The sequence below is a fragment of the Heterodontus francisci genome, chromosome 26 (assembly GCF_036365525.1).
Source record: "Heterodontus francisci isolate sHetFra1 chromosome 26, sHetFra1.hap1, whole genome shotgun sequence".
Taxonomy (NCBI): Eukaryota; Metazoa; Chordata; class Chondrichthyes; order Heterodontiformes; family Heterodontidae; genus Heterodontus; species Heterodontus francisci.
The window spans coordinates 28,466,047-28,488,516 of record NC_090396.1 but is presented as its reverse complement, the minus strand read 5'-3'; the positions used below and the strand labels follow the sequence as shown (position 1 = coordinate 28,488,516).

Here is a 22,470-nt window from a genome sequence, read left to right as displayed (position 1 = left end):
CATTCAAATAGCCATAACATTATTTTTGATTGGGAAAATATAAAAGAGAATCAGATAACAAGAAAATACTTTCTGACAGGCTTGGAATAGGAAGGCTTACCTTGACCTGCAATCTTCTTCCACTTTTTAGAGCCAGGTTTTCCGGTTGCTGACAGAATTTATCCCATCAACAAACTCAGGCAAATTTATTGCACAATTCTTTTTTCTGGAGAAGGTGCTTGACAAATTTGGGTTTCACAAGATATTCTCTCAACTTCAGCATTACTAGTCTCCCTTGGTAATCAGATCCCACATCTCTTGCAATCAGGACTTCACTTTACTTCCCAAGTATCTGGACCTACAACAGTGTGACCCAGGAGCTGTAACCATGTAGCTCCTTGTTATTGTTATGAGAATTTTTTTTGTAAAATATGTTTTTAAGGACTTAGAACTGAATTATGGACATTGAGTCATCTGGAAGCTTAAAGCGATGCTGAACTTTGTGTTTTTTTAAAAAAAAGAGGTCACCAGAAGGCTTCCTGGACTTGGCTTGTAAACAAGCAGGGAGCTTGTTGTTTTGACTTAGGGAAGATGTTTACAGAGAAGTGACAGGTCAAGATGTATAGGGGTCAGGAGGCTTGAATCCTGTGACACTATTTTGGTTTCACTTTGGACAGTGAGTTGGAGGGCAAACTGCTTGGAAGACAGTTGGTTTTTGCCTGCGAAGGAAACCCAGCTCACCTCTTTCTCTCTCTTTGAAATAAACTCTGTGTGTCCAGTGTGTCAGTCTCCTCTTTCCTCCTATATTTGAAGAAACCTTGCATATCAAATGTGTGGGAACTGAAACCCCTCTTGCCGCATTTCTGCTGTGAAGCCTATCTTAAACCTCTGTTGCTACATTTCTTGGAACGCCTACCCAAACTGATCTTCAACATCACCTGGAAAGAACTGTTCTTGGAAGATCCCGGTGACAGCTGTATACACACATTTGGAATGGCAAACTAAAACAAAGGACATCTTTCCCTATCTTCTCTTTCTTATTCAAAAATTAGCAAGTATTTAACCCTTTTGTTGTCTTTTTTTGTAATAAAGCTCTAAAACACAAATCCCTATATTTTTCAGTTAACTGATGTGTGTGTGTGAGTGTGAAGGGCTAAGGTATAAAGGGAACTTTAATATTTCAATCTGTGCGCTTATGCTTTACTTCATTACTGGTTAAGACTTGATTTATAATAAACTGATAATTTTGTTGTTTATTAAAGAAACCTAGTTGATGTGTTTTATTCTGGGATAAAAATAAAGTATGATTGACCATATCGGTAAGTGGGGAAACATTTAAATATATGTTGTGATCCGTAGAGAAGTGGAACTAGAATAAACAGTGCACTCCTCCTGCCTCGGTCATATCATTATATGAACTGGATACAGTAATCCCAGACATGCCACCACGTGCAGTTCTCCAATCTTCCAAAAGGTGGTTGGATCAACATTCAAGTGAGACAACGACAAATATAAATTGTCAATCTGTTTATTTTTAAGGATTATTAGAATCAATTTTCACTTACTTCAGCTATAAATACTCAAGTTGTTTTTAAAGTGACAGATGAATTTAAAAAAACTTGCATCCTAAATTTGAGACGATATTCTAAAATTTCCCATCTTTTCCTTACCAAGTAACAAATTTATATGCATCCCATCTGTTACATCAACAACCATGCTGTGTATTTCATGTAATTTGCCATAGTCACTGATGAGATGCACACACACTCAGGACATAGGACAAGAGTGACTGAGAGTTTTTTTTTGTATAGTACAGCAGATGTCAATCTTTCATTCTTAGGCAGGTATGGAGCAAGAAGAGCAGTGTACAGAGAGTTACCAAACTGATTGTCCCCGGACACCCTGGTCATTAAAAGCCAACTCAGGTTATTCAAAGCAAGGTTGCAACTGTCTCCTGGTATGTGATCTTCAATGATTTTTATTTTTCCACTCATAGTTTCAGGCAAGCAGTGGAAGCCGGAATAAACATAGATTCTTTTACATTACTATAAACTTTTCACAAGAATCATGTGAAGTGAGTCTGATGGTTAGCCCCATAAAAGTGGATGTGAATTGTTATAATTGAGAGTTTTCATTTACCTCGAATTAAACCCTCTTTAACTCCTATGACTGTTTTCTTGAGCTTTAGTCATGTTCAAAATGAAAACTGACTTTATTCCATTCTCCAAGTTTACTTATTTTTAGGTTCAATTCCCCCTCCTCCCCCACCCGAAATATTTCCGCCCAGTTTTACACTTAAAAATATCACTTTATGACAATAAAAACTGACTTTAAAGGTCCTTATTGCACTGACAAACAATAAGTGAACTGAGTAACAAATACAATAAATTACAATTTATTTATTAACACAACTTGCAACATAGAAACTAATAAACACCACATTGACCCCACCAGTGAGCCAAGTGCAACCTTTCTCACGAATAATTGTGAATCTGATCTACTTTAAGGACAGCATAATCATTGTTTCTGACTGCCTTACCAGATCTTTCAGACTGTCTCAGTCTATGTGCTTCTGTGTCTTTTGTTCCAAACTTGGACAGGAAACCAATGGCTTGACCTCCAACCCTCAACATGTCTGGAAAGTGGCCCAGATGAGCCATCTACCACGCACTTTACTGAGGCCTTTGAGGAACTGACTACTGCTGAGCACAAATGGAGGAACATTCCAACACCGATGTGTGAATATTTACTGGGATGTTTTGAGACAACCTCTTGTCTCAAGAAATTTGGATGGAAGTTTCATCTGGATTCCATCTTTCGCAGAAGCTGTGTGTTGCAAATTTAAATACTTGTGAACTGAACCTATCCGAATGGCATTTTGATATCAGTTACACCTAAATTCTTCCACGAACAAAATATTCAGAAATCCAGAAATGTGACAATGATGCTGCTAGTGATGGCAGCGTTGTTTTCTTCACTTCTTCAGCATTAAAGAACAAATTTGCATTTATATAGCACCTTATCACAGCCTCAGGATGTTTCAAAGCACTTCCAATGCAGGTAGCGCAGGGAAACATGGCCAACAATTGTGCATTGCAAGGTTCCACAATCTGCAATAGAGATGAATTACTAATTAAATGGTTTCTCTTGATGTTCATTGAGGAAACAATGTTGGCAAAAAGAGAACTCCCAGCTCTTCTAAATGTCACAAGATCTTTCATTTGCACTTCATTTTAATGTCTGCACAAATGGATGGTACTGGTGACAATGTAATTTTCTATCAATAATGTACTGATCTGTCAGAGTGGGGCCTGAACTCGCAATCTTTTGACTAGTACCAATCTTGGTAATTTATATCTAGACTTATCCTTATAAGGTCAATCTCATTCAGACACAAATATTCATTGAGCTTTTTTATACGTTTGCATTACTTTTAATGGTGGTTATTTTGTGCATGCATTTATACTTTTCTTTGAGATAGAAGTTTCTTCTGTCTTAAATATCACTTAAAGCTGGCCAGTTTTGTACTTATTTTGTACTCTAGTTCCACTATCACAATTTAAATGGAATAAGCTGCTTACAGCAACATATTAAAGACTTGGATTATGTCCCTTCTAAATCATCATTTCTTTAATAGGATAAAAGCTAACATCTGTAAGTAGCTCCAGATAGTTTTGAACCTTTCCCCTCTTCTCTGGACCTTCTAAATTGTATCAGTATCCAGTATGCTGAAAATATCCTTATCAATGATTTCAAATCAAGATGCCTCAAGTAGCGTCTCATTAAAGCCTCACACTGCCTAGATACCTTCCAGTATTCAATAATCATAAAGCTTTTATCGTTCCTACCTCTGCACATGAACACCTGGTCTTTGTGGGGCCTATGGATAAGTGATCTAAGCTCTGGCCAGCTTTCAAATGTGAGCTTACTTTTTACTGACACCTTGTTCTGATGTGTTCACTTAAGTGAAACTACCGAAATAACCAAAATCGGACATTAAGATTTCCTGTGTTATACTCCAAAAAGACAGTTGGTCAACTGGAGACAATCTTTACAAACTTCTACAAGCATGCTTCTCCTAACTCAATAACCAGAGTTTCAGTCTGGGTCTATTTATAGGGGCACAAGTGAATCCCCAGTTACTACCCACCACCTGCATACAATTAAACACAATTAATATACAATTAACATCCTGTACCAAGCTGCATTCCTATACATGTAATTAAATTCCAACCTTAATTTTTAGCTCATCCTCTTTATTTTCTAGGTCCATTTGGATGCTATTAATCTATCCTTCTCATAGAAACTTACAGCAGTGAAGGAGGCTATTCAGCCCATCATGCTTGTGCTGACTCTTTGAAAGAGCAGCCATGCTTCGTCCCACACCCCAACTTTTTGTCTGTAACCCTGTAGGTTCCTCATCCTCAAGTACCTGTCTAACTCCCTTTTAAAATTATTTATGGAATCCGCTTCCACTACCTTTTCAGGTAGAGCTTTCTAGATCCAACAACTGAGTAAAATATTTTCTCATTGCCTGCTAGATCTTTTGCTGTTTTTAATTCCATGATCTCTAGTCATTGATCCATTCATCAGAGGAAATAATTTTTCCTTATCTACTCCATCAAAACCTCTCCATCTTGAAAACCTCCACCAGGTCACCTCTTAACCTTCTCTGTTCCAACAACAGTCCTAACATGGATACAAAATTGGCTATCTGACAGGAAAGAGATAATGGTTAATGGATGTTTTTCGGACTGGAGGAAAGTTTGTAGTGGAGATCCCCAGGGGTCAATGTTGGGACCCTTGCTCTTCCTGATATATATTAATGACTTATACCTTAGTGTACAGGGCATAATTTCAAAATTTGCGGATGATACGAAACTTGGAAACATTGTGAATTGTGAGGATAGTGTAGAACTTCAAAAAGACATAGACAAATTAGTGGAATGGGCAGACAAGTGACAGATGAAGTTCAAAGCGGAGAAATGTGAAGTGATTCATTTTGGTAGGAAGAATGTGGAGAGGCAATATAAAATAAAGGGTACAACTCTAAAGGGGGTGCAGGAGTGAAGGGACCTGGGTGCATATATGCATAAGTCATTGAAGGTGGCAGGACAGGTTGAGAGAGCGGTTAATAAAGCATACAGTATCTTTGAAGAAGTTCTGCTCTGCTCTCCCATGGGATTTCCATTTGTCTCTTTTACCTTGTTCGTCTTCATTGCTTTCTATTTCCCTCCTGGTGTTAGATAAGGTGTCAACCAACACTCATTTTCACAGCCACATCTCCTTCCTCAGCGACGGTCTCCGACTCCGACTTATTCCACGTGGATTCAACTGAAGTCCCATCCTTCATGTTTTCAATCCACCCAGGATTTCAGGGATCTCCGAGAAATACGTTTTTCGGACTGCTGCTCTCACCGCATCCTGAGATCCACTTGACCTCTCTCTCCAGAAGCACCGCCTCACCTTATCTCAAAGCTGTTCTGCTCTGCAGTTTCATTTCATCTTTCGTCTTAACCGATGCATAAACAAAAAACTTTTTCACTTCTTTTCAGGTGTTGAGGAACGCAAGCTCCAGCAGCTCATGGGTACCAACGCCCCTCTAGATCCTTCTTCCCCTTCAACTCCATCCCTTCTTCTAATCTGTCCCCGAGTCGTGTATTCACAAATACCCTCTGACCTGACCTTCCCATCTCTGATGCTGAACAACCTGTACTTAACAAAGGACTCCATCTTATCCCCTTATGGCCCCACTTCAATGAATTTCACACTCGGCATGACGTTGAGCTCTTCTTCTGTTATCTTCGCCTCCAGGCTCATTTCTTTGAGCAGGAGTCCTCCCCCCAACCAGCAGACCCTTTCAGCCACCTCCAGTATTCTCCATCCACCTGGACCCCTCCCTCTGGACTGTTACCCACTCTTGATCCCTCCATTGAGAACTGTCGGCGTGACATCGGCCGTCTCAATTTCTCTGCTCCCCACACTGACTCTATTTTGCCCTCTGACCTTGCTGCACTCCATTTTCTCAGGTCTAACCCCAACATTGTGATCAAACCGGCTGACAAGGGTGGTGCTGTTGATGACTGGTGTACCGACCTCTACCTTGCAGAGGCTGAGCGCCAACTCTCAGACACTTCTTCCACCCGCCCCCAGACCACGACCCCACCACCGAACATCAAGCCACCGTCGCCAGGAGTGTCACTGACCTCATCTTCTCCACAGATCTTCCCTCTACAGCTTCCAACCTCATAGTCCCTAACAGCCCACTTCTACCTCCTTTCCAAAATCCACAAACAGGATTGTCAAGGTAGACCCACCGTTTCAGCTTGTTCCTGCTCCACTGAACTTATTTCTTCCTATCTTGACTCTATCTTTTCTCCCCTGGTCCAGTTCCTTCCCACCTACATCCATGACTCTTCGAACGCCCTACGTCATTTTGACAATTTCCAGTTTCCTGGCCCTAACCGCCTCCTCTTCATTACGGACATCCAACCTCTCTACACCTCCATCCCCCACCAGGACGGTTTGAGGGCTCTCCGCTTCTTCCTTGAAAAGAGGTCCAACTAGTCTCCATCCACCACCACCCTCTTCTGCCTGGCTGAACTTGTTCTTACACTGAACAACTTCTCCTTCAACTCCAGTCACTTCCTTCAAGTAAAAGGTGTTGCTATGTACCCGTATTGGTCCTAATTATACCTGTCTTTTTGTGGGATGTGTCAAATATTCCTTGTTCCAGTCGTACTCAGGCCTCATCCCTCACCTCTTTTTCCGGTACATTGATGACTGTATCGGTGCCGCTGCCTGCTCTCGCCCCCCAACTGGAAACTTCATCAACTTTGCTTCTAATTTCCACCCATCTCTCACCTCTACATGACACTTCCCTTCCCTGACTTCTCTGTCTCCATCTCTGGGGATAGGCTGTCTACTAATATTTATTATAAGCCCACCGACTCCCACGGCTACCTTGACTACACCTCCTCACACCATTTCATGTAAGGGCTCCATCCTATTCTCCCAGTTTCTCCGTCTCCAATGCATCTGTTCTGATGATGCAACCTTCCACGACAGCACTTCTGACATGTCTTCCTTTTTTTCTCAACTGAGGATTCCCCCCACTGTGGTTGACAGGGCCCTCAACTCCGTCCGACCCATTTCCTGCACTTCTGCCCTAACCCTTCTTCCTCCCTCCCAGAACTGTGAAAGGGTTCCCCTTGTCCTCACTTTCCACCCCACCAGCCTCCATATTCAAAGGATCATCCTCCGCCATTTCCGCCACCTCCAGCATGATGCCACCACCGAACTCATCTCTTACCCTCCCTTGTCAGCATTCCGAAGGGATCATTCCTCCGCGATACCCTGGTCCACTCCTCCATCATCCCGACACCTCGTCCCCTTCCCATAGCACATTCCTAGGCAATCGCAGGAGGTGTCACACCTGCCCTTTTACCTCCTCGCTTCTCACCATCCAAGGCCCCAAACACTCCTTCCAGGTGAGGCAGCAACTTACTTGTACTCCCTTCAATTTGGTATACTGTATTCACTGCTCACAATGTGGCCACCTCTATATTGGGGAGACCAAGCGCAGATTGGGTGACCACTTTGCAGAACACCTCCGCTCAATCAGAAAGCCATGACCCCCAGCTTCTGGTCGTTTCCCATTGCAACACCCACCCCTGCTTTCATGCCAACATTTCTGCCTTTGGCCTGCTCCAGTGAACATCAAGGCAAGCTTGAGGAGCAGCACCTGATCTTTCAATTAGGCACTCTACAGCCTTGTGGACTAATCATTGAGTTCAATAACTTCAGAGCATTACTGGCCTTTTTAAAAAATTTATATATTTAATTGTATAACCATGTGACTGTTATTCATATTGACAGAGCTGTGCATTATTCTATTAACACTCTCTCTGGACTAATGCTTTGGCTTTCACCACAAGCATTAACACTCTCTTTGCCTTTGTCCCATGACAGCTTTGTTATTTAATCACTCCTGCCCTCTGCCTGATCACACACCTTCCCTTTTGTTGCCTTCCACCCCCCCCCCACCCCACCCCCACACGCGCTTAAAACCTAATTCTTTTCTAACCTTTGCTAGTTCTGATGAAAGATCACAGACCTGAAACATTAACTCTGCTTCGCTCTCCACAGATGCTGCCTGACCTGCTGAGTATTTCCAGCACTTTGTTTTTATTTCATCCTTGTCTTTATTAATAGGGGCATAGAGTACAAGAGCAAGGAGGTTATGTTGAACTTGTATCAGACACCAGTTTGGCCTCAGCTGGAATAGTGTGCCCAGTTCTGAGCGCCGCACTTTCGGAAAGATGTGAAAGCATTGGAGAGAATGCAGAAAAGATTCAAGAGATGAATTCCAGGGATGAGGAACTTCAGTTACGAAGATAGACTGGAGAAGTTTGGACTGTTTTGCTTAGAGAAGGCTGAGAGGTGATTTGAGAGGTGTGAAGTCATGAGAGGTGTGAAGAGTAGATAGGGAGAAACTGTTCCCATTCGTGAAAGGGTCAAGGAAAAGGCACAGATTTAAAGTAATTGGCAAAAGAAGCAAAAGCGACAGAAGGAAAACTTTTTCACACAGCGAGTGGTTAAGGTCTGGAATGCACTGCCTGAGAGTGTGGTGTAGGCAGGTTCAATCAAGGCATGCAGAAGGGAATTGGATAATTATCTGAAAAGGAAGCATGTGCAGGATTATGGGAAGGCGGGGAATTGCACTAGGTAAATTGTTCAGAGAACCAGTGCAGACATGATGGGCCGAATGGCCGCCTTCTGTACGGTTACAATTTTGTGATTGTGAACTTTCCCAACCTCTTTTCATAACTGACATCCCTCATCTCTGGTAATATCCTGGTAAAACTCCTCCATATCCTTTCCAAGCCCTTTATATTTTTCCTGGAATGTGGTGCCCAGAATCGTCCACAATGCTCCAGCTGAGGCATAACCAGTGATTTATAAAATTCGAGCATGATTTCTTTGCTTTTATATTCTATACCTCCACTTAAAAACCCAAGTAACCCATATGCTTTTTTAACCACCTTATCAATTCTCCTGCTACCGTTAGGCTTTGGTGTCCACATACAAATCCTTTCTGCTCATCTGCACTTTTCAAAAATATGCCATTTATAGTATACGGTCTCTATATATTAGGTCTCCCAAAGTTCACCACTTCACATTTTTCTGCATTAAATCCATCATGTATGCTTCTGCCCATTTCACCAAACTGATGTCTGCTCCCTACACACAAAGTCTAGGTTGTTTATAAAAATTAGAAAGAGTTATGCACCCAAAATTGGCCCATGGGAACACCAAAAAAACCCACTCCCAATCTGAAAAACACCATCAACCAGTATCTTCTGTTCCCCGTCACTGAACAAATTCTGTATTCATATCGCTACTTCCCTCTTTTTAATAAGCCTTCTATGTGGCACTTTGTCGAATGCCTTCAATCCATATCCTTATCAGGTGGATAAGGTAGTCAAGAAGGCATACGGCATGCTTGCCTTCATTGGTCGGGGCATAGAGTATAAAAATTGGCAAGTCATTCTGCAGCTGTACAGAACCTTAGTTAGGCCACACTTAGAATATTGCATGCAATTCTGGTCACCACACTACCAGAAGGATGTGGAGGCTTTGGAGAGGGTACAGAAGTGGTTTACCAGGATGTTGCCTGGTCTGGGGGACATTAGCTATGAGGAGAGGTTGGATAAACTCGGATTGTTTTCACTGGAACGACGGAGGTGGAGGGGCGACATGATAGAGGTTTACAAAGTTATGAATGGCATGGACAGAGTGGATAGTCAGAAGCTTTTTCCCAGGGTGGAACAGTCAGTTACTAGGGGACATAGGTTTAAGGTGCGAGCGGCAAAGTTTAGAGGGGATGTGCGAGGCAAGGTGGTGGTGAGTGCCTGGAACTTGCTGCCGAGGGAGGTGGTGGAAGCAGGTACAATAGCGACGTTTAAGAGGTATCTTGACAAATACATGAATAGGATGGGAATAGAGGGATACGGTCCCCAGAAGTGAAGATTTTAGTTTAGACAGGCATCAAGATCAGCGCAGTCTTGGAGGGCCGAATGGCCTGTTCCTGTGCTATACTGTTCTTTGTTCATATATAGATCTACTGCAGTACCTTGATCAACCTTCTCTGTTACCTGTGTTAAGGTAATACGATCACTCAACTTCAGCAAATTTTCTTTTACTAAATATTGTGCACCTGATTAAAAGGTGATCGAAACAAGAAATTTGTTACTAACAAGGGTTCACTGTGTTCACATATATTAACTTAACAGCTGATATAATTTAGTAACAGCTGGTTCGAACTGCATCATAAGGGCATGATAAAATGAAAGGGTACAGATGAATAATACCATGCACAAGCAAAGCAATTTAATAAAGTCAAAATTCCAGAGATAATAGTTTACCTTGTCATTAGGTGCACAATTCTTCACTATGGGTTTAAATTTTCAACCACTGTCAGATTTTGAGACTGGGTGCAAATCTTCAGTAGAAATTTGCCATTTAAGTTCTTTTTTCATCCTCAGATTTACTCCTTTGGATTATATTTTCCCATACCACTGCATTGCTCTGTCATTTCAGTTTGATTAATAAAATTACAACAAAAAATGCAAGGCAAAGGGTGTGCAACTGATTGCAACATTTGCCAGGAAAGTACACAGCGTCATGTGATAGAGGTCACTGAGCCACACTAGATTATAACATAGAAGTCTAGTCATTTATGTTTTTCTGTAGTATAGAATTCTCTCAGGAATCCTGCCCCTTCCGTTTAAGATCATTCTATCTTCATATACATGAATGGTACCAAATGCATGGCTCTCTGGTGATGTTTCGATCACACCTTCAAAGGTAACATGGTGAATTCCATGATCGTCCAAGTAGTAGCCACCATCGTGATCGTGTCCTGCCAGAAAACACACTACACTACCGTGTGCGTACAATACTGAGAGGATCTCATCATAGTTCCAGGCAATGCACATTGGATCTGTAGAATATGGGTGGACAGGAAGATGACCTGCATTAAGAAAACAGTTTACAATTACATCATCTTACCCCCTTCCTAAAATAGATACATGTTATATTGCTCAATGCCTAATCAAAGTAGAAAGCAACAAATCCACTCTATCCATCTTTTAGTACTTCAGTCAAACCAGGTAAAACAATAACCTATAAGATAAGGGTGCAACTATATTACAGGTACCAATGCGAGACCAGTAGAGCAACAAAGAGCTGACAGAACACTTGTACAGGACTATGCATCTCTCTAAATAACAGTAAACAGAACTCTGCATGTCTCTGCTTCCCATGCACATCATGCAAATCCTGGTTTAATTTTAATGTTCGCAGGGAAACAACAGGAGAGTCTGTTAACATTAGAAAATTTTTAAATGAAGCTCAAGTTATAATATCAAGTTCCTAAGGTATCAATTGCTAAAATTAAGAACCCTAGTATAGGTGACTTTATGCTTGACTAATACTACATATCCTGCATCAACATGAAGATCTAGTTGCTTTGCATTGGTGCAAACTTTGTAGTCTAATTGGCCTATAAGATGAATGGCAGATAAAGATAATAAACTGACATCAAAAGGAAAAAAAAAAAATCAGCAAATTACACATTTGCTAAAAATACTGGAGGAAATTTCACAAAGACATTTACAATGTCATTCATGTAACATAGTGCCCAGAAGTGTTCAGTTGCTTTTGCTAGCAGCAAACTAACGAACAGGTACAAGTGACTTGGATGAGATGTTACACTGAAGATGGCAACTGCAATGGCACAGCACTCCTTCAGGATTGCCATCCTAGATTATGAGCTGAAATAAGGGCACTGTCAAACTGATAAAGTCAAGTGGAAGACAGCAAACGGTACTCTCAGCAATTAAAAAGATTTCCTCAGCAAACTCTCCAATTCTCTCTATGGAAATGAAAGATGGTCTTTTTCTTAATTGCTGAATGGCTGTATGGATTTGAGATTTGTTTCTAAACGTAACTACACATACCAGATAGTGGACCTGCAATTTTTTTTTGTGAAGTCCTTGTAATGTAGTTTTAAATACTTGTGCATACATTTTAAGTATCAGCTAGGCTCAGTTGCTGGCACTCTTGCCCAAGTCAGAAGACTGGATAGCACTCTCACCTCTAGTTCTGGATTCAAGCCCCACTACAGACATGATCAGTTAATTTAGGCTGGCACTTCAGTGCACCATTGAAGAGCTACATTGTTGAATGTGTTGTCTGTCATATTAGATGTTAAACCAAGTCCCATCTACCTGCTCAGGTGGATGCAAAGGATTGCACGGCATATTCAAAGAACAGCAGGGAGTTTCCTGGTGTCTTGCCAACATTTTCTTCCTCAACCGACGCAACCAAAAACAGATGATCTGATCATTCAATTGTTGAACCTTGTTATATTCAAAAAGTAATCCATTGGTTGAAAAGTACTTTAGGGAATCCTGAGGATGTGATAAGGTTGTATATAAATGCATATATACGTTCACAAAAATTATTTTGTAACTGATATTAATCACAAGATAGAAATTATAATGCATCAATTCACAATAAATTTTGAATGAAAATAATGAAGAAAAGGAAAACTTTATTTCATGGAAAAGTAATCAAATGTGTGATTACATAAGGAAGAGGTAAACTTAAAATAGAATGTGCAAAAAGTTCAAAGGAGAGTCACTTTAATGTCTTGTGTCTAACACTTCCCTGGAACATTCAAATTATTAAGGAATGGTAACCTCTGAAATATTAACCTAGCTTTCTCTTCCAATATTTGCATCTTTTTTTCTAGGTAATTCCTCCAGGGGAATGGTCTAACATGGTATAAAGGGTTCAAGATTAAATCTTAATGAAACCAAGTATCAGCACAATGATCAATATAAGTGAGATCAAGGCAATGCAAATGTAGGTGCAGCTCCCATTATTGTAAGTCTCTTGTGATAAGAGCATGAGTATGATGTCTTCCTGGCCAATATTACATACAAGGGATGGAATGAAGGAGGATATTTTGACTCCCTAAATAAAAACAGAAAATGCTGGAAGTACTCAGCAGGTCAGGCAGCATCTGTAGAGAGAGAAACAGAGTTAACTTTTCAGGTCAATGACCTTTCATCAGAGCTGGGAAAAGTTAGAAATGTAATAGGTTTCTTTTGGGCCTCCTTATCTCGAGAGACACTGGATACGCGCCTGGAGGTGGTCAGTGGTTTGTGAAGCAGCGCCTGGAGTGGCTATAAAGGCCAATTTTAGAGAGACAGGCTCTTCCACAGGTGCTGCAGAGAAATTTGTTTTTCGGGGCTGTTGCACAGTTGGCTCTCCCCTTGCGCCTCTGCCTTTTTTCCTGCCATCTACTAAGTCTCTTCGACTCGCCACATTTTAGCCCCGTCTTTATGGCTGCCCGCCAGCTCTGGCGAACGCTTGCAACTGACTCCCACGACTTGTGATCAATGTCACAGGATTTCATGTCGCGTTTACAGACGTCTTTAAAGCGGAGACATGGACGGCCGGTGGGTCTGATACCAGTGGCGAGCTCGCTGTACAATGTGTCTTTGGGGATCCTGCCATCTTTCATGCGGCTCACATGGCCAAGCCATGTAATAGGTTATAAGCAAGTGAAAGGGGTTAGTATGGAAAAAGAACAGAAGGGAAGGTCTGTGATAGGGTGGAAGGCAGGAGAGATTAAATGACAAAAGAGTTGGTGGTGCTGGGCCAAAGAAACAAAAGATGTGTCTAGAGGAGGTGTGAATGGCTGAATGAAGAACAGCTGGCATCTGAACACAAAAACAAGAGAAAAACAAGATTAAAACCACAATCTGCAAAGGAAAAGGAAACAACATGGGGGCATTTGAGTCCAGAAGGCTGTAAAGTGCCTAATCAAAAGATGAGGGGCAGTTCCTTGAGCTTATGTTGAGATTCAGTGGAAAACTTCAGGAGGCTGAGGATAGTAACGTCAGCATGAGAGCAAGGTTGCTCTTCTTTGAATACTGCCACAGAATCTTTTGTATCCATGACAGGCAGATAGGACCTTGGTTTAACACCTAATATGACAGATGACACATCATTACTTACCAATGACTGTAACCTTTTCTTGGTTATTATCAGAGAGAGTGAGTATTTTGTTCAGCCATTCCAGCTGCTCTTGACTGAAACCTCCATTAAACCCTGTAAAGCGTAAATTCAGTCCAGTGAGACCTGTCAGTTAAAAATATGGAATGAATAAATTTTCAATTCGCACTGATTCACTACAGCAATGCTACTAAAATTCTCTATTTTTAATACATATCCTTGCATTTGTACCAATTTTTACATTTCTTTTGCTATTTGTGCGTTTTGTAAACAAAGCTAATAATTGAATTCTGACAGAAAATATTTCAAACAACATTTCTGTTAGGATTACACATTATGGAAATTGATTAATTATACTACTATTCTCCAAACCCAAATTGATGCCGTATACCAGTTAATATTAATTCTGGGACTGCTTTATATTGTGGTCAATGCTACGACTACTGGGCAGGTTGATACAGCTGTAGTTCAATTCTGGGTTTTGAAATAAATTCTTAAATCATTCAAACTTTGTTTGTAGTTTCCAATCGGATCGGAATCCTTCAATTGGGTTTCAATCCTTTTAGGTAGTTACCATTCTACACATAATTTTTAAAAGTTTCTATCAGATGTGCTTTTGTAAGCATTTTATTAACAGACATGAACAATTGTAATGACTATGAAAATTAAAGAGACCTACATGAAGAAGAAATATAGGTTTTCAATGCAAATTCATGGGCAAATCTTGTACAACCCCAAACAGGGGTTTGTCCTACTGAAAGGATTAAATGAAGGAAAAACTAATGACCTTTATGTCTACAAACCAAGAACGATGTACACTGCACATACAAAGTAGAGATTGGTTAATTGACAGGTATTAGGTTTTTAAAAAAAATTAGGACATTATTCTGGCATTCATGAACTAATTTTATTTTCTTATTTTCCATGTCTACTTCATAATAGTATTATTCTATGCTAGGTGCCTATGCTTTTCTAAGGTCGAACCAAGGAAGCATCTCCAGGTGCTTCACTATAATTTTCCTTCCCATTCTCTGGGGCAGCCTTCAGCCCAATAGGTAGACAATTTGCAGGTAGGGAAGCTGGTACTAAACTGCTGCAACCTAATCACATTGTTAGATAATACTAGTCAACCTTCTGTGGCATTTCCTGTGGAGAGTCAAGTCTGTGCAGTATTGAGGGGAGGTAGGGGTAGAGGGTGGAGATTATTAGATCAGAAGGTGCAAATATAAACCAGTCCCCACTTTAAAAATCATATTCATTCTGTTCTCATATTATATATTTCCATTGTAAGTTCCTATGCCCACGTTTATAATGGGAACTGTCTCTATAAACTAGTTAGAGCAATTTCATTCTCCTGCTAACATTGTCATGCAGCACCTCCCAGAGGGGAAGTGTGTAATTATAAGACAAATTTTACATAGACTGTTCCATTTTCAATGTGGCAATGAGACTTGTTTTTTTAAATAAATGTAAAAAGTTGACAGGAAGTGCACACAAGGTAAAACCAAAATTACATGACAAGTTGATAATAAAATAACGGTTTACCTCTGGGGCTATTAAGGTTTTCATTTCTGTTGTTTGATTTCAGTCTCTGCATTGAATCATGGTATTTTTTGCTGGTCTTCTTCCTTCCCAGAATGCTGAGATCGTATGGGTCAATTAATATGAAGCGGAATTTAGGAAAAGGGCTAAAATGGTAGCCATAAAACCCCTCTGCATCATCAGGGTCCAAGTCTGTCTTAACGCTGCTGTCCGTGTTATCGGAGGACTTGTCATTTCCCAGGTACTTGCTATTGAGAGCTGATTTAAGTAATACCTCCCTGTCAAAATTATAAAATTCATGGTTTCCCCAGATATGGTGCACTGGAGATGTACAGTTTGCAAATTCATTTATTACCACTTGTAGCGCATCATCTGAGGACTTTAGCTGTGAATTGCATCCATCAATGATATCACCAAGCTGCAGAATAAACCTGGGGGTGATAGGTTCTTCATTCCATACTTTGACAGCATTGCGCAGCAAGTGGAGGCTGTTCCTATAGTAACGTTCTCTTGTCCTTGAATAGTTAAAGCCATTCTCTGTATTAGCATATTGAATGTCTGCTATTACTCCAAAAGTAAAATACAGGTTGTTTTTGGCTACTTCAGTCTCCATTCTTTTAAATATTTCACTTATACATGTGCACCATCTAAAAAAAAGAGGTAAGTGAAAACAGTAATCTGGATTTAGTATAAGTCAGGCTACTGGCAGTAGTACAAGGGAGCAGGGGGGGCAGACTGGTTCTTTAGTAACGTGATCATAGAGCATGGCTTTGTGCTGGTTTTGTGATCTTGGGGCAGGCAATTAAGCAATGCTAAGCAGCTGCAAAGTGCTGTCCACAGGGAGGGGGAAAATGAAGTCAACTGTTACTACCTGGGCAAAGATAGCAAGTTTGCCAGAACAGTGCTAAAATGTAAAATAAAAACAAGAAATGCTGGAAATACTCAGCAGGTCTGGCAGCATCTGTGGCGAGAGAAGCAGAGTTAACGTTTCAGGTTAGTGACCCTTCTTCAGAACTGGCAAATGTTAGAAATGTAATAGGTTTTAAGCAAATAAAGCAGGGGTGAGGCAAGAGATAACAAAAGGGAAGGTGCTGATAGGACTCAGGGTCACAGAGAATAACTGACCAGAAGGTCATGGAGCCAAGGCAAATGGTATGTGAATGGTGTGCTGAAAGACAAAGCGTTAGTGCAGAGAGGGTGTTAATTGACAGAAAAATGAACAGCCCTGGCCCAAAGAACAAACATGAAAAAAAAAGTGGGTAGGCACATGGTAAAAAAAATTATGAAACAAACTAAAATAAAACAAATAAAAAAGAAAAAATAATAATAAAAAGGGGGGCCCTGTCATTCTCCAAAATTACTGAGCTCAATGTTCAGACCAGCAGGCTGTAGTGTGCCTAATAGGTAAATGAGATGCTGTTCCTCGAGCTATCGTGTTCACCGGAACACTGCAGCAAACCCAGGACAGATATGTGGGCACGAGAGCAGGTGTGTGTGTTGAAATGGCAAGCAACCAGAAGCTCGGGGTCATGCTTTCGGACTGAGTGGAGGTGTTCCGCAAAGCGGTCACCCAATCTGCGTTTGGTCTCCCCAATGTAGAGACCACATTAGAGCAGCGAATACAGTATACTAAATTGAAAGTACAAGTAAATCACCACTTCACCTGAAAGGAGTGTTTGGGGCCTTGGATAGTGAGGAGAGAGGAGGTAAAAGGGTGGGTATTACACCTCCTGTGATTGCATGGAAAGGTGCTGTGGGAAAGGGGCAAGGTGTGGGGGGTAATGGAGGAGTTGACAAGGGTGTTGCAGAGGGAAACATCCCTTTGGAATGCTGACAGGGGAGGGGAGGGGAAGATGTATTTGGCAGTGGCATCACGCTGGAGGTGGCAGAAATGTTGCAGGATGATCCTTTGGATGTGGAGGCTGGTGGGGTGGAAAGTGAGGACAAGGGGAACCCCGTCATGGTTCTGGGAGGGAAGGGAAGGGGCGAGGGTAGAGGTGCGGGAAATGGGTCGGACGGAGTTGAGGGCCCTGTCAACCACTGTGGGGAGAATCCTCGGTTGAGGAAAAAGGAAGACATATCAGAAGCGCTGTCATGGAAGGTTGCATCATCAGAGCAGATGCGTCGGAATCGGAGAAACTGGGAGAATGGAATGGAGTCCTTACAGGAGGCAGGGTGTGAAGTGTAGTCTAGGTAGCTGTGGGAGTCAGTGGGCTTATAATAAATATTAGTAGACAGCCAGAGATGGAGACAGAGAAGTTGAGGAAGGGAAGGGAAGGCAAGTGTCGGAGATGAACCACGTCAAGGTGAGAGAAGGGTGGAAATTGGAAGCAAAGTTGATAAAGTTTTCCAGTTCGGGGTGGGAGCAGGAAACGGCACTGATACAGTCATCAATGTACTGGAAAAAAAAGAGTTGGGGTGGGGGCCTGAGTAGGACTGGAACAAGGAATGTTTAACATATCCCACAAAAAGACAGGCATAACTAGAATCCATGCGGGTACCCAGAACAAGCCCTTTTACTTGAAGGAAATGACTGGAGTTGAAGGAGAAGTTGTTCAATGTGAGAACAAGTTCAGCCAGGCAGAGAAGGGTGGTGGTGGTGGATGGAGAATGGTTGGGGGTCGGTTCAAGGAAGAAGCAGAGAGCCCTCAAACCGTCCTGGTGGGGGATGGAGGTGTAGAGAGATTAGACATCTGTAGTGAAGAGGTGGTGGTTGGGGCCAGGAAACTGGAAATTGTTAAAATGACGTAGGGCGTCAGAAGAGTCACAGATGTAGGTGGGAAGAGACTAGACCAGGGGAGAAAAGATAGAGAAAAGCAGAGTTCTAAAATGTAAACCTGGTTTGTAAAATTGCAGTCTCCTTTCCCCCCCTACATCTATCTTGTTGGGTGAAGGAATTAGTTGTGATTTATTTCAAGGAATTTGCATCAACAGCAAAGGATACTCCAGAAACAAAGGCACAATCCTGACTCTCTCTGCCCATTTTGGTAGATGCTAAAGAACGCAGTATGCGCTGAGAGTTTCTCTGGTGGCCTGAACCCTACCCCCCAACCAAAATCAACAAAAATATATTAACAATCTTGTTAACTGGTTTTAAACAGTGATGCGGGAGCGGCGAAGTTGAACTTGATTCCCTCTTAGTAATTCAGATCCATTTAACTTATACATATATCCCAACCATAGTTCCATATTTAATGCTGCAGCTTAACATGCACAGTCTATGGGGCCCTGATCCCAGCTCCTCTGAGCAGCAGGAGAAGCCGCTCCCAGCGACCCAGTGCCGGCAGCAGCCTCAGACGCACTTGACTCACCTGGCGCGCATCCACTACCCAAGCAACACCGTCCGCCAGCCCCGCCCACCGGCAGCAGCACCACTTCCGGCATCACCGCCTACCGGCAGCAGAGCCACTTCCGACAACTTCACCACCGCCAGCCCCGCCCACCAGCATCATCGTCACTTCCGGTAACTGGTTTTGGTTGTGTTCATTTGTGACGTCAGCAGTTTTGTTTCCGAGGGGACAAATTGGTTCCATTCAGTACTTCCGGGGTTAGCTGGTTAAAGGTCATTCTTGAAGTTAGTTAGCAGCTAGTGGTTATTTCTGGTAATAGTTGGTTAATGGCGCTACCTGGGAATGGAAGGTTAATTGTTATTCCTGGGAATATTTGGTTAATGGCTAGTACTGGGTAGCTAGTGATTATTTTTGGGCATATTTATTTCCAGTTATAGTTGGTCTTAGTTTCTCTGTATATTTGGGTTATATGGGCTATTTCTCTGTCTAATCTATTGCCATTGGCTATTTCTGGCACTAATTGATTATTTCTAGGCATAGTTGGTTGTTACGTTAAAATACCATTTAAAAAATAAATAGATTGAACAAAGGCAAAAAGCCATTTTGTCACAGCATCATTGGGTGTGTCTGTCCATAATTCGACATTTTGGGGTCTTTATAAATATATTATATGTTTCTCAGAATGTTTGATTTCTGAGTGTTTCCATTTCCAATTTTGAAATAGGCTCTACAAAAACACACATTCTTAATCTCAATCTAAAAAGTTGATACAATTGGGGAACTTTTAAAAAAAGCCAACATTTAATTGCTATGCAATGACTACCGTTATTATTACAAAAAGTGCATATGATGGAGGACAGCGTTAGGTTTAGTTGTTGATCCCCAAAACTCTGGCTTCATCTGAAGAATGACTCTATGGTTGAAATACTAGGTGCTTGCCAGTGCCCAAAGAACTGTAGCCAAGCAAAATGTCACTTTAGGATAGGAAGGAAGGAAATTAGAGGGAAAAACAAGACCTTTAATGTATTTTATGAATAAAATTACAAATTGTTAACCTCTTTTTGGTTGTGTGACTTTTAAAAAATATATGTGGTTATTTCATTTCTTGTGGAAAGATGTGAAATGCTCCTAACATTCTGGTAATCTTAATCAGCTCTTTTCTACAAGGCTACATAATTTTCCTGTATGCTCTTCATGTTCCTATATTAGCAGAACAGTAAAAGTATACAAAGAAAATTTTGATTTTTGACTTTTAAAATCACTTCTTACGGCCAGGTGAGAAAGAGTCTAGGGTTCCCTTTCAGACTTCACCTGGTTTTATTGTAACAGGGTTTAATTTTAAACACACTGCCTTTAGCTCCCCCTTGGTGAATCCTTGTTCACCGCTTTCCAATTATAAGGCAAAGAAACCAGCACAAACAGGCTTTCTTAGCTTTAAAGCAGAAAAGTTGAAATTTATTAAACTTAAACTCTAATTCAGTTAACTCTATGGACACACACTGCGCCCCACGCTAGCATGCATACACAGGCAAATATAGAGATCGAAAAGAGCAGAAGAAAAATACAGTCGAAAGTTTGAGGCAATATCTGAAGAGTTGTTACATTTCCTCAAGCTCACTGTAGTGTCTTTGATTGTAGGTAGATCTTGATTTTCATTGGAGCCCAGTATTCTTCTTAAACCTTGTTCGCTGTAGGAGACTTTTCTGTCTTGGGGCTCATTTGGATTCAGAGGCTTGTGAGAAAGAGATGGGAGCAGACAGGAGAGAACTTCTCAGTCCAGGAACATTCTGCTTTTTGCCCAAACTGTTTGTACAAATTCAAAAAACTCAGGTTGCCCAACAGGTTAGTCATGTGACTAGCTGGTTTGACCATGTCAATTTGTGTATTCGGCCACTTTAGTAGTCAACTTGGAATCCGAGCTCCCCCACCTTCAAAGTCTGGTGATCGAAAGTCCATTGTGAGTTGAATGTGCCAGGGAATGGCTGCTTTGTCCTTCCAAACACCCTGTTAATATCCAAATGTCTTTCCAGCCACTGCTGCTTTGTTTAACAAGTCCTTTCATCACTCCAGTAACAGTTTAAAATCAATGTTCATGACAAAATTGATGTGCCTCCTTCTTGGCAGGTGGGGGCTTAGCATGACACACTTTTAAAGTTTCTTTGAAGGCTCAGAAAGTCTTCCACTATCAAGATCCCCACATATTAGCCCAACGCTCCAAGGGCCTTCCTTAGGTGGAAAAAGCTGGCTATGATTGGAATTCATTGGAATAACTGTACCAGTTTTGTGAAAATATTCGACATTTTGGGTTCGATACCAGCCAATGTTCATACAGTTGAATAATATTGTAATTTGTGGTACAATTTTTAAAAATACGGATCGGTTTATTAAAAAGAAATGATAATTTAACCTAATTTTGTATTGCTTTTGAGAAGGAAAAAGATTTACAAAATGTATCGGCGTATGGACCCTCCATCTGCCTAGTTTCCTAATCGAGAAATGGTGGAAATAGCACTGATTAAAATAAATATACCTTTAGGGATCGATTTTTGTAATTCGAACATATATAGTGGGGCATGCAGTGATTAGTTCATATGTGCAATATATAGCAAAACGAATGCATATATTTAGGAATTCCATTTACTCGATGTAGCAATGTTATCAAATGTTTTATAGGATGCAACTTTAGTTCGCTGTGTTAGTGTTTAATTTCAAGTTGGTGTTGACTAAAGCTGTAATGTGGACAATAAAGTAAAACAACCCAGCTGGAGAATGTTGCTGTTTGAATATTGTTCCATGTGTATTTGCTGTGCGGAACACAAAAGTCCGAGTGTATCAGGCCTGTGTCCTCAGTACCTTGCTCTACGGCAGCGAGGCCTGGACAATGTATGCCAGCCAAGAGCGACGTCTCAATTCATTCCATCTTCGCTGCCTTCGGAGAATACTTGGCATCAGGTGGCAGGACTATATCTCCAACACAGAAGTCCTTGAAGCGGCCAACACCCCTAGCTTATACACACTACTGAGTCAGCGGCGCTTGAGATGGCTTGGCCATGTGAGCCGCATGGAAGATGGCAGGATCCCCAAAGACACATTGTACAGCGAGCTCGCCACTGGTATCAGACCCACCGGCCGTCCATGTCTCCGCTATAAAGACGTCTGCAAACGCGACATGAAATCGTGTGACATTGATCACAAGTCGTGGGAGTCAGTTGCCAGCATTCGCCAGAGCTGGCGGGCAGCAATAAAGACAGGGCTAAATTGTGGCGAGTCGAAGAGACTTAGTAGTTGGCAGGAAAAAAGACAGAGGCGCAAGGGGAGAGCCAACTGTGCAACAGCCCCGACAAACAAATTTCTCTGCAGCACCTGTGGAAGAGCCTGTCACTCCAGAATTGGCCTTTATAGCCACTCCAGGCGCTGCTCCACAAACCACTGACCACCTCCAGGCGCGTATCCATTGTCTCTCGAGATAAGGAGGCCCAAATGAAAGAAAAGAAAAGAATTTGCTGTGCACTCATGGTTTAATGATGCAGAGCTGATGCCTGGCAGTGATGCTGCCGGTAGGAGGAGG

General features: G+C 41.5%; 1 protein-coding gene across 2 annotated transcripts; it reads right to left on the bottom strand.

Moving 5' to 3' along the window:
• Nucleotides 1-7,590: 7,590 nt before the first annotated feature.
• On the bottom strand, nucleotides 7,591-19,015 carry adprm (ADP-ribose/CDP-alcohol diphosphatase, manganese-dependent). 2 transcript variants are annotated; one of them, XM_068057977.1, is made up of 4 exons: nucleotides 18,924-19,015; nucleotides 15,616-16,259; nucleotides 14,074-14,196; nucleotides 7,591-10,984 (listed from the first exon to the last, which is right to left on the bottom strand). In XM_068057977.1, exons 1-4 carry the CDS (start codon nucleotides 18,932-18,934, stop codon nucleotides 10,719-10,721), a joined length of 1,044 nt encoding a protein of 347 aa, XP_067914078.1. In that variant the 5' UTR covers nucleotides 18,935-19,015; the 3' UTR covers nucleotides 7,591-10,718. The 2 variants fall into 2 exon arrangements, with proteins under 2 accessions (XP_067914078.1, XP_067914077.1); XM_068057976.1 differs by having other exon boundaries at nucleotides 7,592-11,014.
• Between the last annotated feature and the right edge of the window lie 3,455 nt (nucleotides 19,016-22,470).